At 52.7% G+C, this 19,040-nt stretch overlaps 8 protein-coding genes across 8 annotated transcripts; 4 read left to right on the top strand and 4 right to left on the bottom strand.

Annotated features, from left to right (window-relative positions):
• Window positions 1–331: 331 nt before the first annotated feature.
• CC1G_04156 (hypothetical protein) lies at window positions 332–1,131 on the top strand (the record flags this gene model as incomplete). The annotated part of the gene is made up of 3 exons (XM_001836791.2): window positions 332–671; window positions 719–884; window positions 999–1,131. 3 exons carry the CDS (start codon window positions 332–334, stop codon window positions 1,129–1,131), a joined length of 639 nt encoding a protein of 212 aa, XP_001836843.2.
• A 1,330-nt stretch (window positions 1,132–2,461) lies between these two features.
• CC1G_04158 (hypothetical protein) lies at window positions 2,462–3,715 on the bottom strand (the record flags this gene model as incomplete). The annotated part of the gene is made up of 1 exon (XM_001836793.2): window positions 2,462–3,715. The coding sequence occupies one exon, from the start codon at window positions 3,713–3,715 to the stop codon at window positions 2,462–2,464; it is 1,254 nt and encodes a 417-aa protein (XP_001836845.2).
• Window positions 3,716–5,391: 1,676 nt separating this feature from the next.
• Window positions 5,392–6,174, top strand: CC1G_14523 (hypothetical protein; the record flags this gene model as incomplete). The annotated part of the gene is made up of 1 exon (XM_002911475.1): window positions 5,392–6,174. The coding sequence occupies one exon, from the start codon at window positions 5,392–5,394 to the stop codon at window positions 6,172–6,174; it is 783 nt and encodes a 260-aa protein (XP_002911521.1).
• An 88-nt stretch (window positions 6,175–6,262) lies between these two features.
• On the top strand, window positions 6,263–6,877 carry CC1G_14524 (hypothetical protein; the record flags this gene model as incomplete). Its single annotated transcript, XM_002911476.1, has 1 exon — window positions 6,263–6,877. One exon carries the CDS (start codon window positions 6,263–6,265, stop codon window positions 6,875–6,877), a length of 615 nt encoding a protein of 204 aa, XP_002911522.1.
• Window positions 6,878–8,031: 1,154 nt separating this feature from the next.
• Window positions 8,032–10,968, bottom strand: CC1G_04160 (hypothetical protein; the record flags this gene model as incomplete). Its single annotated transcript, XM_001836795.2, has 4 exons — window positions 8,032–8,964; window positions 9,307–9,698; window positions 9,821–10,837; window positions 10,914–10,968. The coding sequence occupies 4 exons, from the start codon at window positions 10,966–10,968 to the stop codon at window positions 8,374–8,376; spliced, it is 2,055 nt and encodes a 684-aa protein (XP_001836847.1). The 3' UTR covers window positions 8,032–8,373.
• Window positions 10,969–13,808: 2,840 nt separating this feature from the next.
• On the bottom strand, window positions 13,809–15,303 carry CC1G_04161 (hypothetical protein; the record flags this gene model as incomplete). The annotated part of the gene is made up of 6 exons (XM_001836796.2): window positions 13,809–13,852; window positions 13,895–14,011; window positions 14,153–14,275; window positions 14,359–14,533; window positions 14,766–15,133; window positions 15,186–15,303. 6 exons carry the CDS (start codon window positions 15,301–15,303, stop codon window positions 13,809–13,811), a joined length of 945 nt encoding a protein of 314 aa, XP_001836848.2.
• A 55-nt stretch (window positions 15,304–15,358) lies between these two features.
• On the bottom strand, window positions 15,359–16,309 carry CC1G_14525 (hypothetical protein; the record flags this gene model as incomplete). The annotated part of the gene is made up of 4 exons (XM_002911477.1): window positions 15,359–15,400; window positions 15,681–15,732; window positions 15,831–15,922; window positions 16,283–16,309. The coding sequence occupies 4 exons, from the start codon at window positions 16,307–16,309 to the stop codon at window positions 15,359–15,361; spliced, it is 213 nt and encodes a 70-aa protein (XP_002911523.1).
• Window positions 16,310–16,542: 233 nt separating this feature from the next.
• On the top strand, window positions 16,543–18,945 carry CC1G_04162 (hypothetical protein; the record flags this gene model as incomplete). The annotated part of the gene is made up of 5 exons (XM_001836797.2): window positions 16,543–17,146; window positions 17,274–17,718; window positions 18,106–18,180; window positions 18,243–18,318; window positions 18,519–18,945. The coding sequence occupies exons 1-5, from the start codon at window positions 16,973–16,975 to the stop codon at window positions 18,943–18,945; spliced, it is 1,197 nt and encodes a 398-aa protein (XP_001836849.2). The 5' UTR covers window positions 16,543–16,972.
• Window positions 18,946–19,040: the final 95 nt, after the last annotated feature.

Raw genomic sequence — 19,040 nt, forward strand, 5'->3', positions numbered from 1 at the left:
ACACAGCGACAGGCACGATCCGAGCACCCGATCAAACGGCAACCCGGAAGCAAAGAAGAAAGGACCACGCGAGCGCAAACCCGAGGCCCGAGGATCGAGGATCGACACGAAGCGCAAGTCAAACAACGACGCACGGATGATCGGAGCGAAAAACCCAAAACCAAAAAGAGCTTGACGAGCACTAAATACCCACAAACTCGCGGCCTGGACAAACACAGCCGAAGTATAAAGAGGCAGCGCTACTAAGAGAGTCGACTGGGTCGCTTCCACGCCTCCTCTCTTTCCTTGTATCCAACCCTCGGAGTCTACCAAACCATCGACGCCGACGACAATGAACGATCCCGCACTCAAGAAAACCACAATTAGAATAACTGGCAGGCAACTGGTTGCGCTCCTCCAGCAATTAGGAGCAAAGATTGAGACCCCCACCGACGCCGGTCCACCCGAAAGCATCGAACGAGTCAAAGAAGAACCGGATCGCACAATGGGAACCGGCTCAGGGACTCCGGATAGCTACCCCGACATTCGAGAATGGACGGAGGACACAATCCAGTCCATCGGTGACGCCCTTCACCACCAGCGAGAGTGGAAAACCGAATTCTCAGACGAAGAACCCGAACCAGACATGGGGGACGCCAACTCGCCCACGACAATGATCGGGCCAATGACGGGTAAGCCCTAAACACACAAAAGACGCACTAACCGACGGGCACAACAGAACTCGGAAAGAGGTTGCGCAGCTTCCCAGCCGAGCACCACGTTGAACCGCCCTGCAACCAAGAGAATGTCGCTCCGCCGCAACAGGACGTCGACTGGAAGAAGATGGTATTCGTCTGCGCATTCTGCAAAGGGAACAATGTAGTTCGCAGCGCGGCCGAAACATGGTACTGCATCACGAAAGGGAGAGAAGTGGGGATATTCAAAGGATGGCGAGTACTAACAACTTCCGAACCAAACGGCTATACACAGACGACGAACTAACAACAAAAAATAAACAGGGAAACAGCGGCCAAGTACTTGCAGGGCTTTCCTCCCGGCGCAGTTCGATACCAGACATTCGCGGAAGAAACGGAAGCCCGACGCGAATTCGGCAGAGCACTTAGGGAAGAGGATGTCATTCTATTGGCATAACGGACTACGCAACACATCATAGTCGTGATAAAGAATAAATAGTCTACGCCCAATTTGTACATACCTACGTTACGAACATGATCGCGTTAGTGCCCGCACGTATCCAAGCCATAAGCGTACGAGTGCGACGAGTGTATCCTAAGCGGAAAACACGGCAACGCGAAACCATCGCGAGGAAAAAGGAAAGACAACAGAAAATAACAAACGAAGGAGGCCAAGGGTGCACAAAGCGACAAGCAAAAACCACGACAATACGAGCCTATTTGCCCCAAGTAAAAATAAAAGACAAAAAACGAAAAACCGAGCGACACACACCTCCCAACACGAGCGCAGTGCAACCAATGGAGACGGAGGAGACATCAATCAATCAAATGATCGAATCAATTAAAAAAACATCAAGAGAGTAAAAGTCAAAAGACTCGATCAAAAGAACACGAACTGAAACTTCAAACGAAAACAAAATGAATCAAAGGCAGAAAGGGGCAATCAAAAGTGAATCAAAAAGCAAAAAGGGGCAATCAAAATAAAAATACCGCGAACTGAAACCTGAAATGAAAACGAAATGAAAGGGAAGATGAAAAGAAGCGATCAAAAATGTCCATCAAAACCTCGAAATTAAGGCCTAAATGAAGTCTCGTTTTCGAGCCGCATAGAAACGACTCCTAACGGACTCGTAACCAACGTTTCGACATCTCTCAACACTGGTGTCCCTGCGCCTAATTGAAGCCGAGAGCACCACACCTAGATTACTGGGCTGGTGGAGTTTTATAGGGGGTCCCTCCGAGAGCACCCTGGGGGTTCATGATAATGGCCGGCGAGTCTCAACGAGCCCTTGTGAGTGCCGTTTAATTAAGGCCTCTAGCTAACCTCATATCATTGATCACCTCAGTTTTCCCCTGCCAATCAAGGCGGTAGCTACACTGCCAAGGGAGGTTCACCCTCGCCTTTTGAACAACCAGGTTTGTCCTTTTCGTGGGCCGTATTCTCGGGACTAGCTGTCGTGAATCCCTTCTACCCAGAAATACGCACACCATCACGATGTGACTTGTAAGTTTAACAAGTAATCCTATGGGGGCATCACAAAGGGAGTTTGAACCGACTTCAATGAGTTGATGCTAGTACACAGATGACGGGTTTATGAATTCAGGCATTGATAGCAGATCTTATTTACATCGAAGGCGAGTAGTAGTAAAATTGGCCAAGTATCTCGAGAAAGCGTTATATGGCAGTGAGGTAAATGGAATGTTACAATGGAGAATTGGGGGAGAGAGAGTACAATAGGAGCAATTACATATGAAAGGGCTCTATCGGCGTTCAACGTTGACAACTGTCAACACCAGTTGCAGGTGCATGCCTCCAAGGTCACAGAACGGATGCCAGCAAGGACGTTGGACTGACGGAGGTGTTGGGAGACACCGTACGAGCCGTATCCAGAGATGATGAGCTCTTCCAACGGAGAGTCGAGCTGTTCCAGATACTCGACTAATGCCTCATAAACCACCTTATCCAGGTAAGGGCTTTCAAAACCAAATACACAGTACCGTCCGCCAATGTGAAGATGAAGCGACCTCATGGAGGGACACCTGAGGTGCGGCTCTTGGAGCGAAATTCCGAGAGTCTCCAGTCTGGAGTGCAGGCGGAGCGTGGTGATCCTCTCCAAATGGATGCCAGCCGTGTCCGGATCACTGTTTTCGTCGGCGGTGTCACCGTGACTGAAAGCGTCATGGAACCTGATGAAGAGCGTTCGCAGTGACTCCATCTTGTTGATCAAGGCGATGTCAGCGGGAAGTAGCACCTCCATGTTCTTCAGCTCGAGCTCGGTAAGGGACGACGTGAGGATTCGATCGTCGGTGAGCCATGGTTTCAGGGATGGGACTGTCAGTTTTTGGAGAGAGGGGATGTTGCGCAGATTGGCGAGTGCGAGTTCCAGTTGTCGTTGTTCTTTTTCTCCTTTAATCTGTTCGTTGAATTTCTCAGAAGTGAGGAGCTTCGGGGGACCTCTGAATGAGCGGAGGATGGTGAACTTGTCGAGCTGGAGGTGGCGCATCATCCCGTAGAAGGCAAACTCGCACAGGTTGAAATCGAGGGACTCAATACGGGACGCGTATGCATTTAGAGCAGCTTCAATGCCAGCAAGCGAGCCTTTGTGTGGTGGGAAGCTGGTCCGGTCACATCTAAGGTCACAGAAACATTTATGAGGGGCAATCACAAGACCCTCTTCGTGGCAATGGTACACCGTGCTGATACGAAGCGACAGAGGACGCGAGCTCCCAGAGTGGCTGAACCAAGATATAATCTTGCTCCCGAGTTTTTCAAGGGGAATGAGGCATTGTAGGTCGCGGTAGAGGGCGGTAGGGTCGGAGGTCTCGACGGAGAGCGACGTCCAAAGCTCAGGGATGTTGAAACAGGCGGAGCGCCAGGAGCGACAAACTTGACGAATGACGAGGAAAGCTGCGCGGCCTTTAAAATCCATGACTGTGGGCAAAGCGAAGGCGAAGATCATCGCCATGATTTCGAGGGGGAGTGTGGCTGCCAGCGCTGTGCTATTGGTCGAGAGTTCCAATCCCTTTCGGCGCGAGGCCATTTGTTTCCTTTGAGCTGAGAGGTGTTTGGTTCTACGTTTAGTCATTCTGCAACCTATCGAAGCGTAAGTATTAGAGGACCTTTCTCGTAGCTGCTGTCAACGCGATGTGGACGTACTCTAGGAGATTGGACTTCAGGCTAGTAGTCGCGATTGAATATTGAATGCCAATGTACAGCAATTTCAGGCGGTCGAATGATGATTTGGTTGTCGTGGACGCGTCTTATAAGATATAGATGGTTGTGGTTGCGGTTCAAGTTGTGTTGGAGTCGATCAAGCGCGTGGTGGTTGAATTTAAGAGAATGGTGGTGCGTCCATTGTCCGTCGTCGTCGAGTTGGGACTTTTGACTGATGCGATCACTTATTCTCTGATTTTCCATCAATTTGACCAAGTGCCGGTCGCCAGCCGCGTCGAACAGTGGTTGGAACTTGTGAGCGTTTTTCAAATGGTAATGAAGGAAGACAAGACGATATGAGATAGGACAGGTAGAACCCGTCAATGAATCTCTGTAGTCGAACCAATTATTGTTGAGGACCGATTTCATCGCCACTGAGTCTAAGGATTACGAAGCATCCATTGAGCAACCGACATCTGAGTGGCACTCGGACGGTTAAAATGCCCGTTCGAGGACAAAGACACTGTCGGTGGCTAACCTTCATTCAAAACATAGAGTCGCCGACATTTCATTTGCATTGACACTACTACTCACCAAGCTCCCGAACTTCGAAACAAGGGCGAACGTGAAGAAATCCGAACTTGGTGCACAAGACTGCAAGTTGGCGTGTAAAACTGGGAAATCGTATGTCATAACTCGTGCGTCATAACAATATCAAGCATGAACTTAAAGTCGTGTGTAGGTAAACTACCGACAACTCGAACCAAAGTGAACTGTAGAGAGTGTTACTTGGTACGAACAACTCTGCCTCACAGAGACAACACACGGTGCCGAGCGCGCTCTGTCCAGGCTTTTTGTTCAATCATATGACCGAAGGAGCGGACTTCCATGTTCGAGCAATTGCGCAAGCTTTGAACCAGGAACAGTTGTCATCTGGGTAAGATATCTTGGTAAACCCTGAGAATACAACTAACACGACATCTCTGTTCAGGAGTCAGGACAATCGAGTCATGGGGTTCACTCTGCGATCCCGGACTTCGAAGACACCGCATTCGATTGACACATCAAGCTGAGGTACAGGCTATCGCTGGCCACGGAGCCATGAGGCAGGCTTGAAAGTGAAACATAATCGTAGATGGTTTAGGGTTAGCTAGAGGCCTTAGTTAACATCCAAACGAGCCTTGCTAGGCGAAACTTGCCGGCAATGGTGAAGCTCCCGCCACGGCATGTGACCGGCATTGAGGTAAATTGATGGAGAGAGTGATGGCATCAGTTAAATGTCCCAACTCGACGACGACGGACAATGGACAGACCACCGCTCTCTTAAATTCACCCACCACGTGCTTGAGCGACTCCAACACAACTTGAAACGCAACCACAACCATCTGTCTCTTTTACGACGCATCCACACCAACCAAATCATCAATCCCACCGCCCTGTAATCGGTATACATCGGTAATCAATCTCGACCACGAAGGCCAATCCTAGAGTACGTCCTCATCGCGTTGTTGGTCTCTTCAAACGAGCGTTGCCTAACAGTTACCCACACCACTAGGTGAAAGAATGGCGAAACGCAGAACCAAAAAACCCTCAGCTCAACGGAAGCAAACGGCCTCGCGCCGACCCAACAACACAGCGGTGGCAGCCACACTCTCACTCGAAATCATGGCGACGATCTTCGCGTTCGCTTTACCCATCATGGACGCTCAAGGTCGCGCGACCTTCCTCGCCATTCGCAAAGTCTGCCACGCATGGCGCACCGCTTGCTTCAGAATCCACGATCTTTGGACCTCGCTCACGATCGAGACGTTCAAGGTCGACAATAATGGGCGTCGATCGAGCGTCCTTCACCTCAACAAGTTCGCGGAAAAGATCGTAGCTTGGTTCAGTCGCGCTGGGAACTCGCGTCTTCTGTCGCTCCGTATCAACGCCGTGCCACTCAGTCCTTTCGAAGAAGGCGATAGTGCTTTTGTTCGCTATGGGGACAGCGGTTGCCTCTGCGGCCTGCGTCAAAGTTATGACCGCAACTACTTTCCCCCGCGCAAAGACTCGTTTGCTGGTATCGAAGCTGCCATCAACACATACGCGTCCCGTATCAAGTCCCTCGAGTTTAACGTGTGCTCGATCACCTTCTTTGGGATGATGCGCCACCTCCCCCTCGACAAGTTCACCAACCTTCGCTCCTTCAAGGGCCTACCTTACAGAGATCCCAGCATGAAAATCTACAAAGACGGCACCAGAGGCAAAAACCAACAGCGCCAACTTGAGCTCGCGATCGACAACCTTCGCAACGCGACCTCTATCCCGACAATTGGTCGTCCCATCTTTGGAGCCCTGGATAACTGAAGATCGGTTCGCCGTGTCGTCTCTTACCGAACTCGATGTTCTTGAAGGGTTAGCTCTAAGCCCAGAGCACGTCGCTCTCTTCAACAGCATGGAGTCTCTCCGAACTCTCAAGATCACGCTCCATCGCCTCGTTTCTCCACGACCTCAGGGCGCCGGCCAACAGCCCAGTGGAACGATTCAGCTGGAGAGGATCACGACGCTTTATCTGCGCTCCAGTCTCCGGACACTCGGCGAGTGGCTCAGAGTCCCACATATCAAGTGTCCCACCCTCACCTCGCTCCACCTACACATTACCGCCCATCTCTGCGAGTTTACAATCTCTGACGACCCGGAGCGGGATATGAACGTCTACGAGGCACTCACCGAGTATATCCGCAACATGGACTCTTCTCAGTTGAAGGCGCTCACCCTGTCTGGCCGCGGTTCGTACGGCGTCTCCCAACTCTTCCGCGAGTCTGGCGGCATTCTTGAAGGAATCGCTTCGGTTAGTTTGGAAGAAACACCTGAAGACGATGATGAGTTGGTCATCCCGGATACGGACTATCTCCAGCCTGGTCTACCCGATGTAGTACAGAGCCCACCCGACGAATCTGAAGGCGAATCGGAGCCGGTAGGCTTCGGCCAGGCCAGTATCGATTTTCCCCTCAATTGGGAATGGCCGCTCGATCCTCTCACCATCTTTTTGGATGAGGAGACCGACTAGTAGTAAGAACCAGTGTCAGAAGACCAAAGAAGCAGTTGAATTGGAAAGAAGATAGATAGCACAGTGTTGCTGCTGACACGTCTGGTTAAAATGTTTCGATTTCTTGCATTTTATTTTTAGTCTTTTCTTGCCTGGGAATGGCTCCCGACTGTGTTGATTTCCCTTTGTAAAAAATTGCATGCATTGTGTAAAGACTGGTAGTACACAGAGTGTGCCAGTAGCCTCAGCTTCGCTTCATTTCTTCCCAATGTACGACTCGTATTGTTTATGTTCTTCTCTCGATGCCCAATATAGTCCTATCAGTTCAGTGATATTAATGCCTACCCCCGCAGTCCCATACGAGTTCTGATTCAGAATCCCGAGACTGGGCGCTTATTCCCCTCCCACGCAAGTGCCCCGCTCTGATTGATCATGGATCATGATCGCCCTCTTTATCAAGCATGCAGCGCCGAAGATCCCTCGATAGTTTAGTATACAACATCGCCATTCTTAACTTGCATCGACTACCTACCACTACAACATCGACAGTTTCAACTTGCATCCTCACCCGACATTAAGGACTTGCCACTGCTCCAAGGACTTGCCGCGACCCTCACAGGACGACGACTCTGAATCGGAGGTCCGGGTCCGCTAAACTCGATGTCAGAATGCCAGTGCTCCCGGGCGGCCTGAGCGGACTTACTCGCTCCCTTTCACATTTACATCTCTCTCCGCCCATGCCTCATTCCATGCCACCGGCTCTCAACCATCCATGATCCAACCCGGATACACCAGACAAACCCCCAACACAAGGCAACCTCCCAACACAAGACAAACTCCCAACAAAAGGCATCCGCTTCTCCCGCCAAGCAATGCTGGGCGCACCATCGTCTTCCTCACCCTCTTCCTCAGCGTGCGCTACCTCGTTGAGCGGTACCAAAAGAAGAGGGGGAAGGAGGAGGCGGTGAGAGCTGGATGGTTGGATGGGCCACTGTTAATGCCGTTGCCTGAGGAACCTCGGGAGGAGGGAGGAGTGTCAATGAGGCTGTCCTCGCGCGAGGGGACCCGAATTCCCGCTCCTAGAGTACGGCGAGTAATGAAAGAAGAATAAGATGGTCACAGTAGCGTTTCATCATGATGTACCCTCAACGTCTCATCGATGAATATACTTGGCGCAGTACACAATTAACACCATAAATTTGAATTTCAGAAGACAAGTTCAGGATTGAAGATTCACGAAGGCTAACAGGATTTTACGAGAGCTAAGGGCACACGGAAAGCGAGGGGACATGATAGCAAAAACGCGAAGACGATGGATACGAGGGGGTCGAGGAAAGATGATGGACGCGAAAAGTCAAGGGGAGGACGATGGATACGAAAGGGTGTAGGACGACGATGGATACAAAAAAGGCGATGAAAGACGACGGATGCCAAAACTCAATGTAACAGTCCAAAAAAGCGACAGCTAGACAACAAGTGACCGATAACCACCACCACCACCACCACCCTCACCCTCCTCACCCAACATACCAAACAGCAACATCATCAACGAAAACCCAACTCGGCGCCCGCCCTCCCCTCAGCTGCAACCGATCCCCAGGGCCCTTAACCCCAAACCCAAGCGCCTCAACCTCAACCCACACATAGCCCCACTTGACATACCCCGGCTCCACCCGCTTAACCACCTCCCCATTCCAGAGTACCTCGAGATACGCCTTCTCAGCGTACTGCTCCCCTCCAAACGTCGTATCCACCCACACCGCAATAAGGTACTTCCCACCAGCCTTCGTTCGAACCGGATGCGCATAAGATAGGGTCCCGGGGTTGGAGTCGGCGCCGGTCGCACTCCCCAACAACCCAACCGCGCTCCCACTCCTCGCGTACGGCGCGTAATAAAAGATCGTAGCGTCCATGTACCCCCCGTTCGAAGACGTCCCGATCCAGTGTTCGTAGGATTCTTGGAAGCAGAAGGAGGAGGGGCAGGTGAAGGATTGGAAGGAGCCGTCGGTTAGGTGGTTTGTGCGGGTGTACCCCCTGGAGTGGGTGATGCTGATTCCGTCGGTGTGCCCGGTGTAGGTGGCGGTTGATTCGTCTGTGGGGAGGGTGTACTGTTTTCAAGAGAGAGGGGGGTTAGTTATAGGATGAGCGACAAAGGAAGGATGGATCGGGGAAGGAAAGGGACTTGCCAATTCACAAGTATACCCAGCAGGCACACCATCGATCAACGCCCTCCAAATATTAAAGAACTGACACGCCCCTCCCGGTCCATCGGGATCATGCTGGCTGCACCTCTCAGCGCACGCTTCGACGTCGTACTTGTCCAGGAGGGAGAATCCGATGTACTACACGCCAAATCGTTCGTTACACGTCGTCGTTGGGTTGGGCGACGGAGGAAGAGGGTGGGGTTAGAGTGAGAATTAGAGAAACGGTAGAGAAGTAGAGAGACGTACACCGTCGGCGTCGTTGGCAGCTTCGACAGGTCCAAACGTCAATTCATACCCTTCAGGGGTAACGGGGTCGATACCAGGTTCGTCGCACCCATCTCCATCTCCACCGTCTCCACCTTCCCCACCATCTCCCCCTTCACCTCCCTCACCACCATCGCCTCCATCCCCACCGCCCTCGCCCTTAATCTTCACCCACCCCGAACTCTCCTGAATAACAACCAACGGCGCCGGATACGGATAACTCTGCTGACCTCCCCAATTCGTTTTTTCTTCCTCGGTGTGCACGTCCCCGTAGACCGCGCACTTGAGGTTCGAAGGTGATGAGAGGTGAGAGGGCAGGTGCGGGTTGAAGTCGAGGCCGTGGTTGTTTAGTTCGTAGTAGAGGTTTGCGAAGACTAGATACGAGGGTCGGAGATTAGTTACGACGTTGGAGATTGGTTATGACTCGGAGGTGTGGGATCGGGCAGAGAGGGGGTAGGACGAAAGAGATAGAGGGAAGAGAGAGAAGAGGACTCACCGCACCCCTCAACGCCCCTACAAAACGCCAAACACTCCTCGACGTTGTACGTGGCGTTGTTGACGAGGGTGTAGGTGAGGTAGGCTGTCCCCTGGATCGAGGCGTCGCGGTCGTCGGGGTTGGTACCCGTGCCTTCGAAGACCTGGCGGAAGGTGTACTCTTCGTCCTCGTCCTCATCGTCCTCATCGTCAGAGGTGTCGTCTTCAGAGGTGTCGTCTTCGTCGGATGATTCTTCGTCGGAGGTGTCTTCATCAGAGGATTCAGAGGTGTCGTCTTCGGAAGCGTCGTCGTCACCAGCGCCGGTAGTGACAGAATCGTCGGTAGGTTCGTCACCCAAGACGCTAACTTCGCCTTCAGCACCATCGAGGGAAGGCTCGACTTCCCCTTCGACGTCGTCGTCGATCACAGACTCGGGAGTGTCAACGCCATCGTCTTCCACACCCGCCTCGCCGTCGATGTCGCCTTCGCCAACAGCCTCATCGCCGACGCCCCCTTCAACAGCATCAGTATCATCACCCTCGACAGCATCCTCTCCACCGACTCCACCTTCCTCAACCTGGCCATCTTCGACATCGCTTTCAAAGCCATCATCCTCGTCAGCCTGTCTCTTACTCACACGACGAACAACGCCCTTCCCCCTCCCACCAAACACCTTCCTCCCACTCCTAACCTCCTTCCCATTTACCAAAACCTTCGTACCCTGCACACCTCCACCTCCCCCAAGGACACCCGGAGTCTCGTTAATCCCAGGCCCGCTCTTCAACTTCGCCCCCGCCGAGCGGAGGGCGTTCGCCACTGCGACGTGGTCCGGGTGCTCGGTGTTGGACCGGAGAGTACGGACGGCGTCGAGGGTGCCTAGAGCCTCAGCTGGTGAGAGCGGTCGATTCCCGCTATCGTCGAGAGAGGCGGGCTGTGGCTGGCCGCGCTCAGCTGGTGGAACGATCCGGGCGGCGACGGTGGTGTCGGCTGCGGTGGCGGCGGGGGAGCCTGGCGAAGGAGGGGCGGGTACAGCGGCGCCTACACGTCAAGCGAGGTTAGCAAACGACGACAATAGGAACGAGGTGAAGGAAGCAAGGAGGGGGGTTGAACGCACCGGAAACGACAACCGCCAAACTGGACAACGCCAACAACCTACAAAACGCGCGCATCTTCTTTTTCTTTCGAGGTTATTGTATTCACAATCTTTGCTGAGTAGCTTCTCGTCTTCGTCCTTGTTGAGTTGGGTCGCGGAGTGTGACCTGCGGAGGGACGAGGAAAGCAAGGGAAAACCAAAACCTCGAAGACGGTGAGGTTTATAAACCAAGTCTAAATCCTGAATAATTCTCTTGTGGCGGGGGATGTGTCAAAAGAAGCCCCTCGAGGCGCAAGTCCGACGATAATCGAAGCCACACCCGAGGGTCAAAGCCACCCAAGGTCGAATCCAGACGATAAATCGAAGCCCACTCGGAGGTTTCGTTCCAAAAGAGCTTTCTGCGATCGAAGCCCCAACCCATTACGCTGTATTCGAGCCACGTATTAGTCCAACTTTCGAGGTTGCCCTTGAGGCCTGAGGTCAATCCGGCCTCGAGTTGTTGGTAGCCTCCGAGTCGAGAGTTGATAAATAGCCCCGTAGACTCGCAGGGATTCGCAGCCGAGTTCCACCGGCTGCGTACACAAATCCATAGTTACCCGCGCATGCGTTTTCCAGAAGTACCCAAGGCTTGCATGAAGTACACCTCGCGAAGTGGTCAAAGGAGAAAAGGTGTCTGTCGGTTGGTTTGCAACCGCGGCTGTTGCTGAGAACAGAGAGAAGGAGAGAGAGAGAACTCGGAATTGGAAAAGACGAGGGCGAGGGGTGAGGGTTGAGATGCGTGAATCATGAATCATGTAAATGTTCGGAGAACGAGGATCGAATCAAATCGAATCGAGAAGCGTCGGCGAGCGGAGAGCGGGGAACTCTCTGAATACATGTATGTACAGTCCCGCTGGTCACTGGCCACCATGGGCCAAAGCGAATAAAGCGATCCCAAGGGCCTGTAGCGGCCCAATCCGTAAACCAGACTAGAGGAGAGAAGGTAATACCCCGAGGACCAACAGAAAGCATAACCATGTCGAGTTCGATCGGTAGCATGGCCAGGTTGATAATACGTACCAGTTTAATAATACGTCCCATGTCCAGAGGAATACGTCAACCCGCCACTAACATCGACATCTTGACGTATTCACCAGTATGCAAGTATGCAGAACCTACATACACCTAGAATTCCTCCAAGGAGTGCTGTGCACGCGAAGATGTCCGTGTCATCGATCGCGAGAGAACGACCGTCTACCGATGATGTCATCGAGAACGAGCCCCAACCGAGGATGTCATCCCAGAACCCCAGAACCAGAACCAGAACCCAAGCAAGCAAGTAGCAAACCCCTTCTCAAGCGTACATTCGTTGATTCCGTTCGAATCTTCATCGGACCCCCTTCGAAAGGAAATGCTACACGCATTCGACGCCGAAAGTCCATTATGACGACGATGACGATAACCGATGACGGCGACGACGAACGAGAATCCTCTCCCTCAGAAACGCCTGAAAACAGACTCGTGCCCCATGGCAGTGCGACAGTGCCACCCTTCCCGCTACGACACCCAGTGGCATGAGGTGGCGAAAAAGAAAAAAAGACGATTCCATCGCATCCCCTGCGTTTGGAGCCGAGCCTGGGACAGAGGCGATGAACGAGCCGTGAGACTGAGGCGAAGAACAAGTCGAGAGGACTTCCAAGGGAGGCGCAGCGGAAGAACGCACCCAACAGGAGATATGCAGCGAGCAGAACAGAACCAGGGTGCCACCTCGACAGCAGTGTCGACCGTCGAACGCCGAACGTCAGACTTCCAGAACTCCAAGCTCCAACTCGAAACTCCACCGGAACCTTCCCCTATCTGAGTGAGAATCTTGATTCTTCATAGCGTCCTGGTCTTGAGACGGAGGCCATGGAGTCCGTGTAGTAGGGCAACCAAGCAGAGCAAACGAAGAAGAGCGAACGGAGAATACCACCCCAGAGGCGCATAGAGTACACGATCGGAATAGAAAAATCCACGACAGCTCTGCGGAACACCAGGATCTCCCCCGTCCTCGTCGGTCGTACCCCCTCCGGCGTTTTCATGAGACTCTGAGTGGCATGGAAGGGATGATCATGAAGTCACTAGCGGATATACGAGGCGTTAGAACCCAACCCATGCCAAGAAATGCTGTTTAGACAATTACTTACTCGCAACCGTTGGTCAACACCTAGGATGGTCATGATGAAGGAATTTTTAATAAAGGCCAAGTGACGGTGATAAAGGAGCAATAGAGGTACGAGTGACGATGATAACCTTGTAGCGATAGGCAACCTGAATGAAGATGATGATGGAGTCACAACGTCCAAGTGAAAAGCTAAAGAAACGATAGAGACGAGTGGTGGACGTCATACCTTCCCTTCCCTTCCCTTCCCTGAAGCGAGCTTTTTCGCGTTTCCGAGACCGGACCATCGAACATGCAAGCCACAAAGAGTCATGATATAGCCAGTCGACAGAGGCGGTGATATCAAGCAATGAGTATCCCTCCATCCATAAGTATATATGTCCGTCCGTTCGTCCGTCCATTCTTTTCATTCAAGAGAACCTCGAGGATAAATAGTGTCCGGGTCGTACAACCCAAAGAGCGTAATCCCAACGGAGAGGAATGTGTAACCACGAGCAAGATCAGAAAATAGCACGAACAAGTCCACCTCCAATCGCCGCACCTAAACGATACAAAACAGGGATTAGCATCAGACCGCACAGGCCGGGCAAGAAAATGGAACATAAATGATTTAATGCATAACGGGGCGAAGGAGGACGGAAAAAAGGGGGCACTCAGAAGGAAAGAGCGCAACATCGAAAGAAGGGACCGCGCATCCTCGAAGGATGAAGATGAGTAAAACAAGAGTGCAACACGCTACGGTCCACCACCCCCAAATTCCACGCAAAAAACAGACCTCATCCCCTCGCTCCCCTCCCATCTCCATCGAAACCGAAAACAACTGAAAGTTAAACTGAAAACAACACCCAGATAAAACACTCACCAGCACCAAACCCAACACCCCCAGCCGCCGAATGCGCCAGCGTACTCTTATACTTCCCGAACCCCTTCTTCTTCTCTTCTTGGTCGCCTGTGTCTTGCAACCCGACGTGGTTGACGCCTGTGGGCGGGGGTAAGGGGAGGTTAGTGCGATTGTTCGTGGTAGGGGGAGGTTAGTGCAATCGTTCGTAGTAGGGGGAGGTTAGTGCGAGTTGTTCGTGCTCAGCGCTCGTGGGGGAGAGATAGAGGAAAAGGGACGCACCTTGGCCTGGGGGCGGCGGCTGACTTCCATACTGCGGTTGGTTTCCATACTGCGCTTGAGGAGGCTGCGGCTGCTCAACACCGTGGAACGCCGCGCCGAAGGGTTTATACGGCCTTCCCGTACCTGTGGTCGCCCAGTGTCATGAGCATCGCGTCGTCCGGTCCCGCTTATCACGATCCAATCAAAGAAACCCAAACCCCACGTACCTTGAGGCGCAGGCGCAGGAGCGGGTGGTGGTGGTGGTGGAGAACGAAGTTTCTCAACATAGTTCGCAGGCAGGAGCCCCTCCTTGCCGTTAAACCTCCCCTTCCACCAATCGGCGTTGGTCTCTTCGATGATGTCAATTATGTCGCCGGCGGAGAATTGGAGGTCGTTGGGGTCCTGTGGGTGTGGCGTGTGTTTGGGGAGAGAGAGAGAGAGAGAGAGAGAGAGAGTTAGATTGGTTCGATGAGGGTCGAGAAACACGGAAGTGAAAATGGAACTGGAACTTGAGGTGGAGGCGGAGGTTGGAAGGGTCAAGTAGCCGGTGGTAAACGAGAAAAGGGAAGGGAAGGGGGGAAGGGAGGAACCAGAAGGAGAATTCACAGAAACAGAAGAATAGGCGTCGACGTACAGATCCATCCTCGTTGTACCCCCACAACGCCCTCGCCTGCTGCACCTTGGGCGCGGCGGGCTTCATCATACCCGAGAACTTGTTCCCCAAATTCGAGATGGCGGAGGAGGTTTTGGAGCTTAGATCCCTCGTCGCTGTTGTCGTCGAAGGTGTGTGGGTTGATGCTGCTGCGAGATTGGTATTGGGGTTGGAGTTGGGATTGGAGTTGGGATTGGGGTTAGAGGGCGGGCGGGATTCATGGTGACGAGTATCGGGTCGGAGGGGATGGATGGATGGTGGGCCAGTCATGGAGTCAAGGCGGACATCAAGGGACAATGAAAACAACAACACGTCGCTCATTAGCTTCGAATCCCAAAGGCAATACGATACTAGGTATTAAATGCGCACCTTCAGCATTCGGCAACCTCCCCAGAATCACACCCGCGTCCTCCTGGGAGATGTACCCCTGCCCAGCCAAGAACTGGACGTTCTGCTCGATTTGGGAGACGAGGAGGGCGAGGAGGGCGGTCGATTGGGCAGAGTCGGGGGCTACAGTCATCTTGTTGAAGTTGCGTTGTTCTGCGTCGTTGGTTTATGGTGTACGGAGAGGCGGGTTAATTAGGTCCTAGGAGCTGTCCGGAAAAAAAGGGTAGAATCTGGAGAAATATGTACGACCTCCTGTTCGAATTAGTGGTCGTGGTGGTTGTAGTGGGAGGAAGCAGGCGGTGCACAACTTCCATCCCTGCCGACCAAACGCATCGACTCACATCCAGAGCGCGGCGGCGGACCCTGGACGGTCGACTCGGCAACGACCAATACATGATGACAAGGGTTTGATGGCCGTGATTGTGTGTGCCGGCCGAGGGGGGTTCTCACGGTGTTATCTCCGGGGTGCGAGTTGTTCTTGCTTCTGGACTACGACGAGGACGAACATACCCTCTCTCCCTCGTTGATTCGTTCTTCCATCGCTTGGTCGAATACGTGCAGCCTGTCATGAAAACACCACCATCATCGACCTCCAGGCGAAACGAGGCGAAGCAGTGCTATTGTTCTACTCGTTCTTGGCGAGTGTTTTTTCTTACATACAGAGGACAATAGGGTTCTTTGTTTTCGTGCATTTGGGGGACGATCTCTTTCGCCTCGTTGTGCTTGTTCACGCCGCCATGGTGGTTCCAAGCCTCATTTCGTGTGTTAGGCGGTGGAGAGTGACGGAGGATGACTTGTCTATGGACCTTCCAAGCCCCGTCGTTGGTCGCTACGCATCACAACAGACCAAGGATATTGTTCTGCGATTATTTGGTTTCCATTTCGAATGGGTTGTCTATTTGGTGGATGCGTTGAACGTGTGCAGCGTGGAGCGGAGCGATACTTAGATGGAATGCGTGGGCGCGGTGAAGGATGGGAAGGAGGGTGGAAGAGGGGCCACATGTGTGCATGATAGAAGACGAGATTGGGATGGCAATGTACACGATGATGGAATCGAAAAGGGACGATGGATGAGGCCAGGGATGCCGATGAATAGACGCGATCCGTCGTACCTTCCAACATTTGTTCGCCGATGGCATTGTTGCAACACAAACCCCCATGTCACCCGCCTCACCACGCGGTGGAAAACCATTTGTTAGATCCCATTCGGTCGTCAAACGGGGCAGAAGAATAGAAACTCAAGAAGCCTTGGCACGACTCGAGTACTGATGTATGATGCATGATGACAATCAATTGTCGGCGAGGAGGTTATAACCAACACACTCTTCCGCCAACCGTGTCTCCTTGTTCCTCACCTTTACCTCGCCGTTCTCCCAGTTCCGGTTTCCTTTTCTCCCTTCATACCTCTTTTCCTCTTCCTCTTTCTCTTACGAGCCCGGCGTCAAATAGGTCATTGACTGACCTCATTTCTACAACCCTTCTTCCCTTCATTCATTCAATTTTCGCATCTACGGTCGATCCGTACGATTGAGTTCTTGAACCCTGAAGCTATTCGGTTGAACCCTAACGTCACCTATTCACTCCCGCTCGCTAATCGCGTCAAGGACTGTTACGCAGCCTCGCTAAGCGACCGACCTTAGTCTAGCCCCGACACCCGACACTTAGCCCCCGCCACACAGTCCTCAAAAGGGCCTCCCGAGCTTCTCACCCACCCCACCTTACATCCCATTTCCTTCCTCCCTTTCCGGACTCCTACCTCACCCTCGTCTACGACGACTCCGTCCAACTCGCTGGCAACAAAAATGGCCAACTATTCATTCCTTACTTTCTTTTCCTTCCTTTCCGTCCTCTTGGCTTCCTCCTCTCTACTCGCCAATGCATCACCGATCAGTGGTCTTGACCTGGGCCTACCTGAAGATTGTGAGGCGCAGGTGTTGACCAAGTGTACTGTGCCGAATACTGTTGCGTTGACTTTTGTACGTCTCCCGCTCTCTCTATCTTTTTGCATTCTCTGCGTGTACCCCTTTTTTGGTTTTTGCGCTGGGAGTTGGATGTCGAGGATTGTGTACTAACGACACAACGTTCGATTGGGAAAACCTATAGGACGACGGACCCTACGTCTACTTGAAGCAGGTGCTAGACACGCTCAATGAAGAGGGTATTAAGGGGACTTTCTTCTTCAGTGCGTCATTTCTCTTCTGTTTGTGGTTTTGCGTGCTGACGGTTGTCGACTCGTCCGTTCCTCCTCGAACCCACTCACGCTGGATGTACTCCCTTGCCGAACACCTCCCCACGCCGCTGCTCGACCCACAACCAACTCGACCTCCCTTCACCAACGCGCCTCACCTCTCTAACCAACGCGCCTCACCTCCCTACACCCTCACCTCACCTCGCCTCACCTCTCCGCTCCGAACAGACGGCAACAACTTTGCCTGCATCTACAGCGAAGAAATCGTGCCCGCCGTCAAGTACGCGTTCGAGACGGGCCACGAGATCGCCAGTCATACCTGGGGTCATAAGAATTTGAGTACTTTGAGCTGGGATGAGAGTACGTTTTTTTCTTCTTTTGTTTGTTGTTTCCCTTCCACGTGCATCGTTCGTGTCCTGCGTCATTGGTCGCCGGTATCGTTGGCGTCCTGCATCATCCCTCCGTCGAGAGTCATTCTCTCGCGCAGCTTCATCGGCGTCCTGCTTCACCGCCGCTATTGCGTCTTGTATCGCATCGGCCCTGCTTCATCGCTGCTTCATGCGTCATCCACGCTTCCTGCTTCACTCGCTCTTTCTCTCGCTTCATCCCTGTTTCATGCTTCATCTTGCTTCCTGCATCACTCCGGCGTCCGGCACCACTCTTCCCTTCTTTTCCCCCTTCCTTCAATTATCCACTGTACCCACGTCGGCTAGAATCTGAATATTAACCACCGTCCCCTTCACACAGTCCACCACGAGATGTTCCTAGTCGAACGCGCACTCGAGAAGATCGTCGGTGTTACTCCTGCGCTTATGCGGCCTCGTGCGTCCCCCCTCCTTTTTTATTTCGTGGTCTTGGTCATTGATGATGTGTGATGGGTACAGCCTTTGGCGAGCACAACCTCCTCGTGCGGCAGGCATCCAAACTCCGTGGGCAGACGATTGTTAACTGGGACTTTGAGTGCGTACCTTTCCCTCTCATTCCGTCCCCATTCCCTGCGTCTTCCTAGCGACTATCCAAAGTCGTGACACCTAAAGTTCATTACAACTATCCGTGTTCATGACGCCTATCCGTGTACATGGCGGCTACCCACTTTCGCTATCCACTTTCATGACGACTGTCTAAACCCATGACGACTAACGTGCTTACCTTTACTTCAGCTCGGAAGACGCCCGCGCCGCCTCGGTCGAAGAGCAGAAAGCGCTGTACGATGAAGTCGTCGCGCGCCGCCCGGAGAGTATCTTGTCGTTGCAGCATGAAGTGCACGAGAGCTCTGTGTATGTCCCTTCTCGTTTCGTCTTCGTAGGGTTGGGGTGTGCTGATTCTGTTCTTTCTGTCGCTTTCGTCGCCTCGTCTTGTGTCGATTCTCGATCGTGCTTGTTCGTCCCGGGACGCCTTCCGTTCCTTCAACTACCCCTCGACATACACAACCGCTCCTCACCATACTCGACCGCTCCTCACCATACTCGACCGCTCCTCGACACACCCGACACTCAAACTCCCAACCGCGATAAACAGCTTCGAAGTCCTCCCCTACGCGATCAAAGTCCTCAAAGAAGCCGGCTACAACTTTGTCACTGTCTCTGAATGCCTTGGTGGGATCCAGCCTTACCAGAGGGTGATGGAGCCTAGTGAGAGGGATGAGACTTGGGTTTGCGAGTAAATGCGAAGCTATTTGATTT

Source organism: Coprinopsis cinerea (genome assembly GCF_000182895.1).
Source record: "Coprinopsis cinerea okayama7#130 chromosome 4 map unlocalized cont3.4, whole genome shotgun sequence".
NCBI classification, from domain to species: Eukaryota; Fungi; Basidiomycota; class Agaricomycetes; order Agaricales; family Psathyrellaceae; genus Coprinopsis; species Coprinopsis cinerea.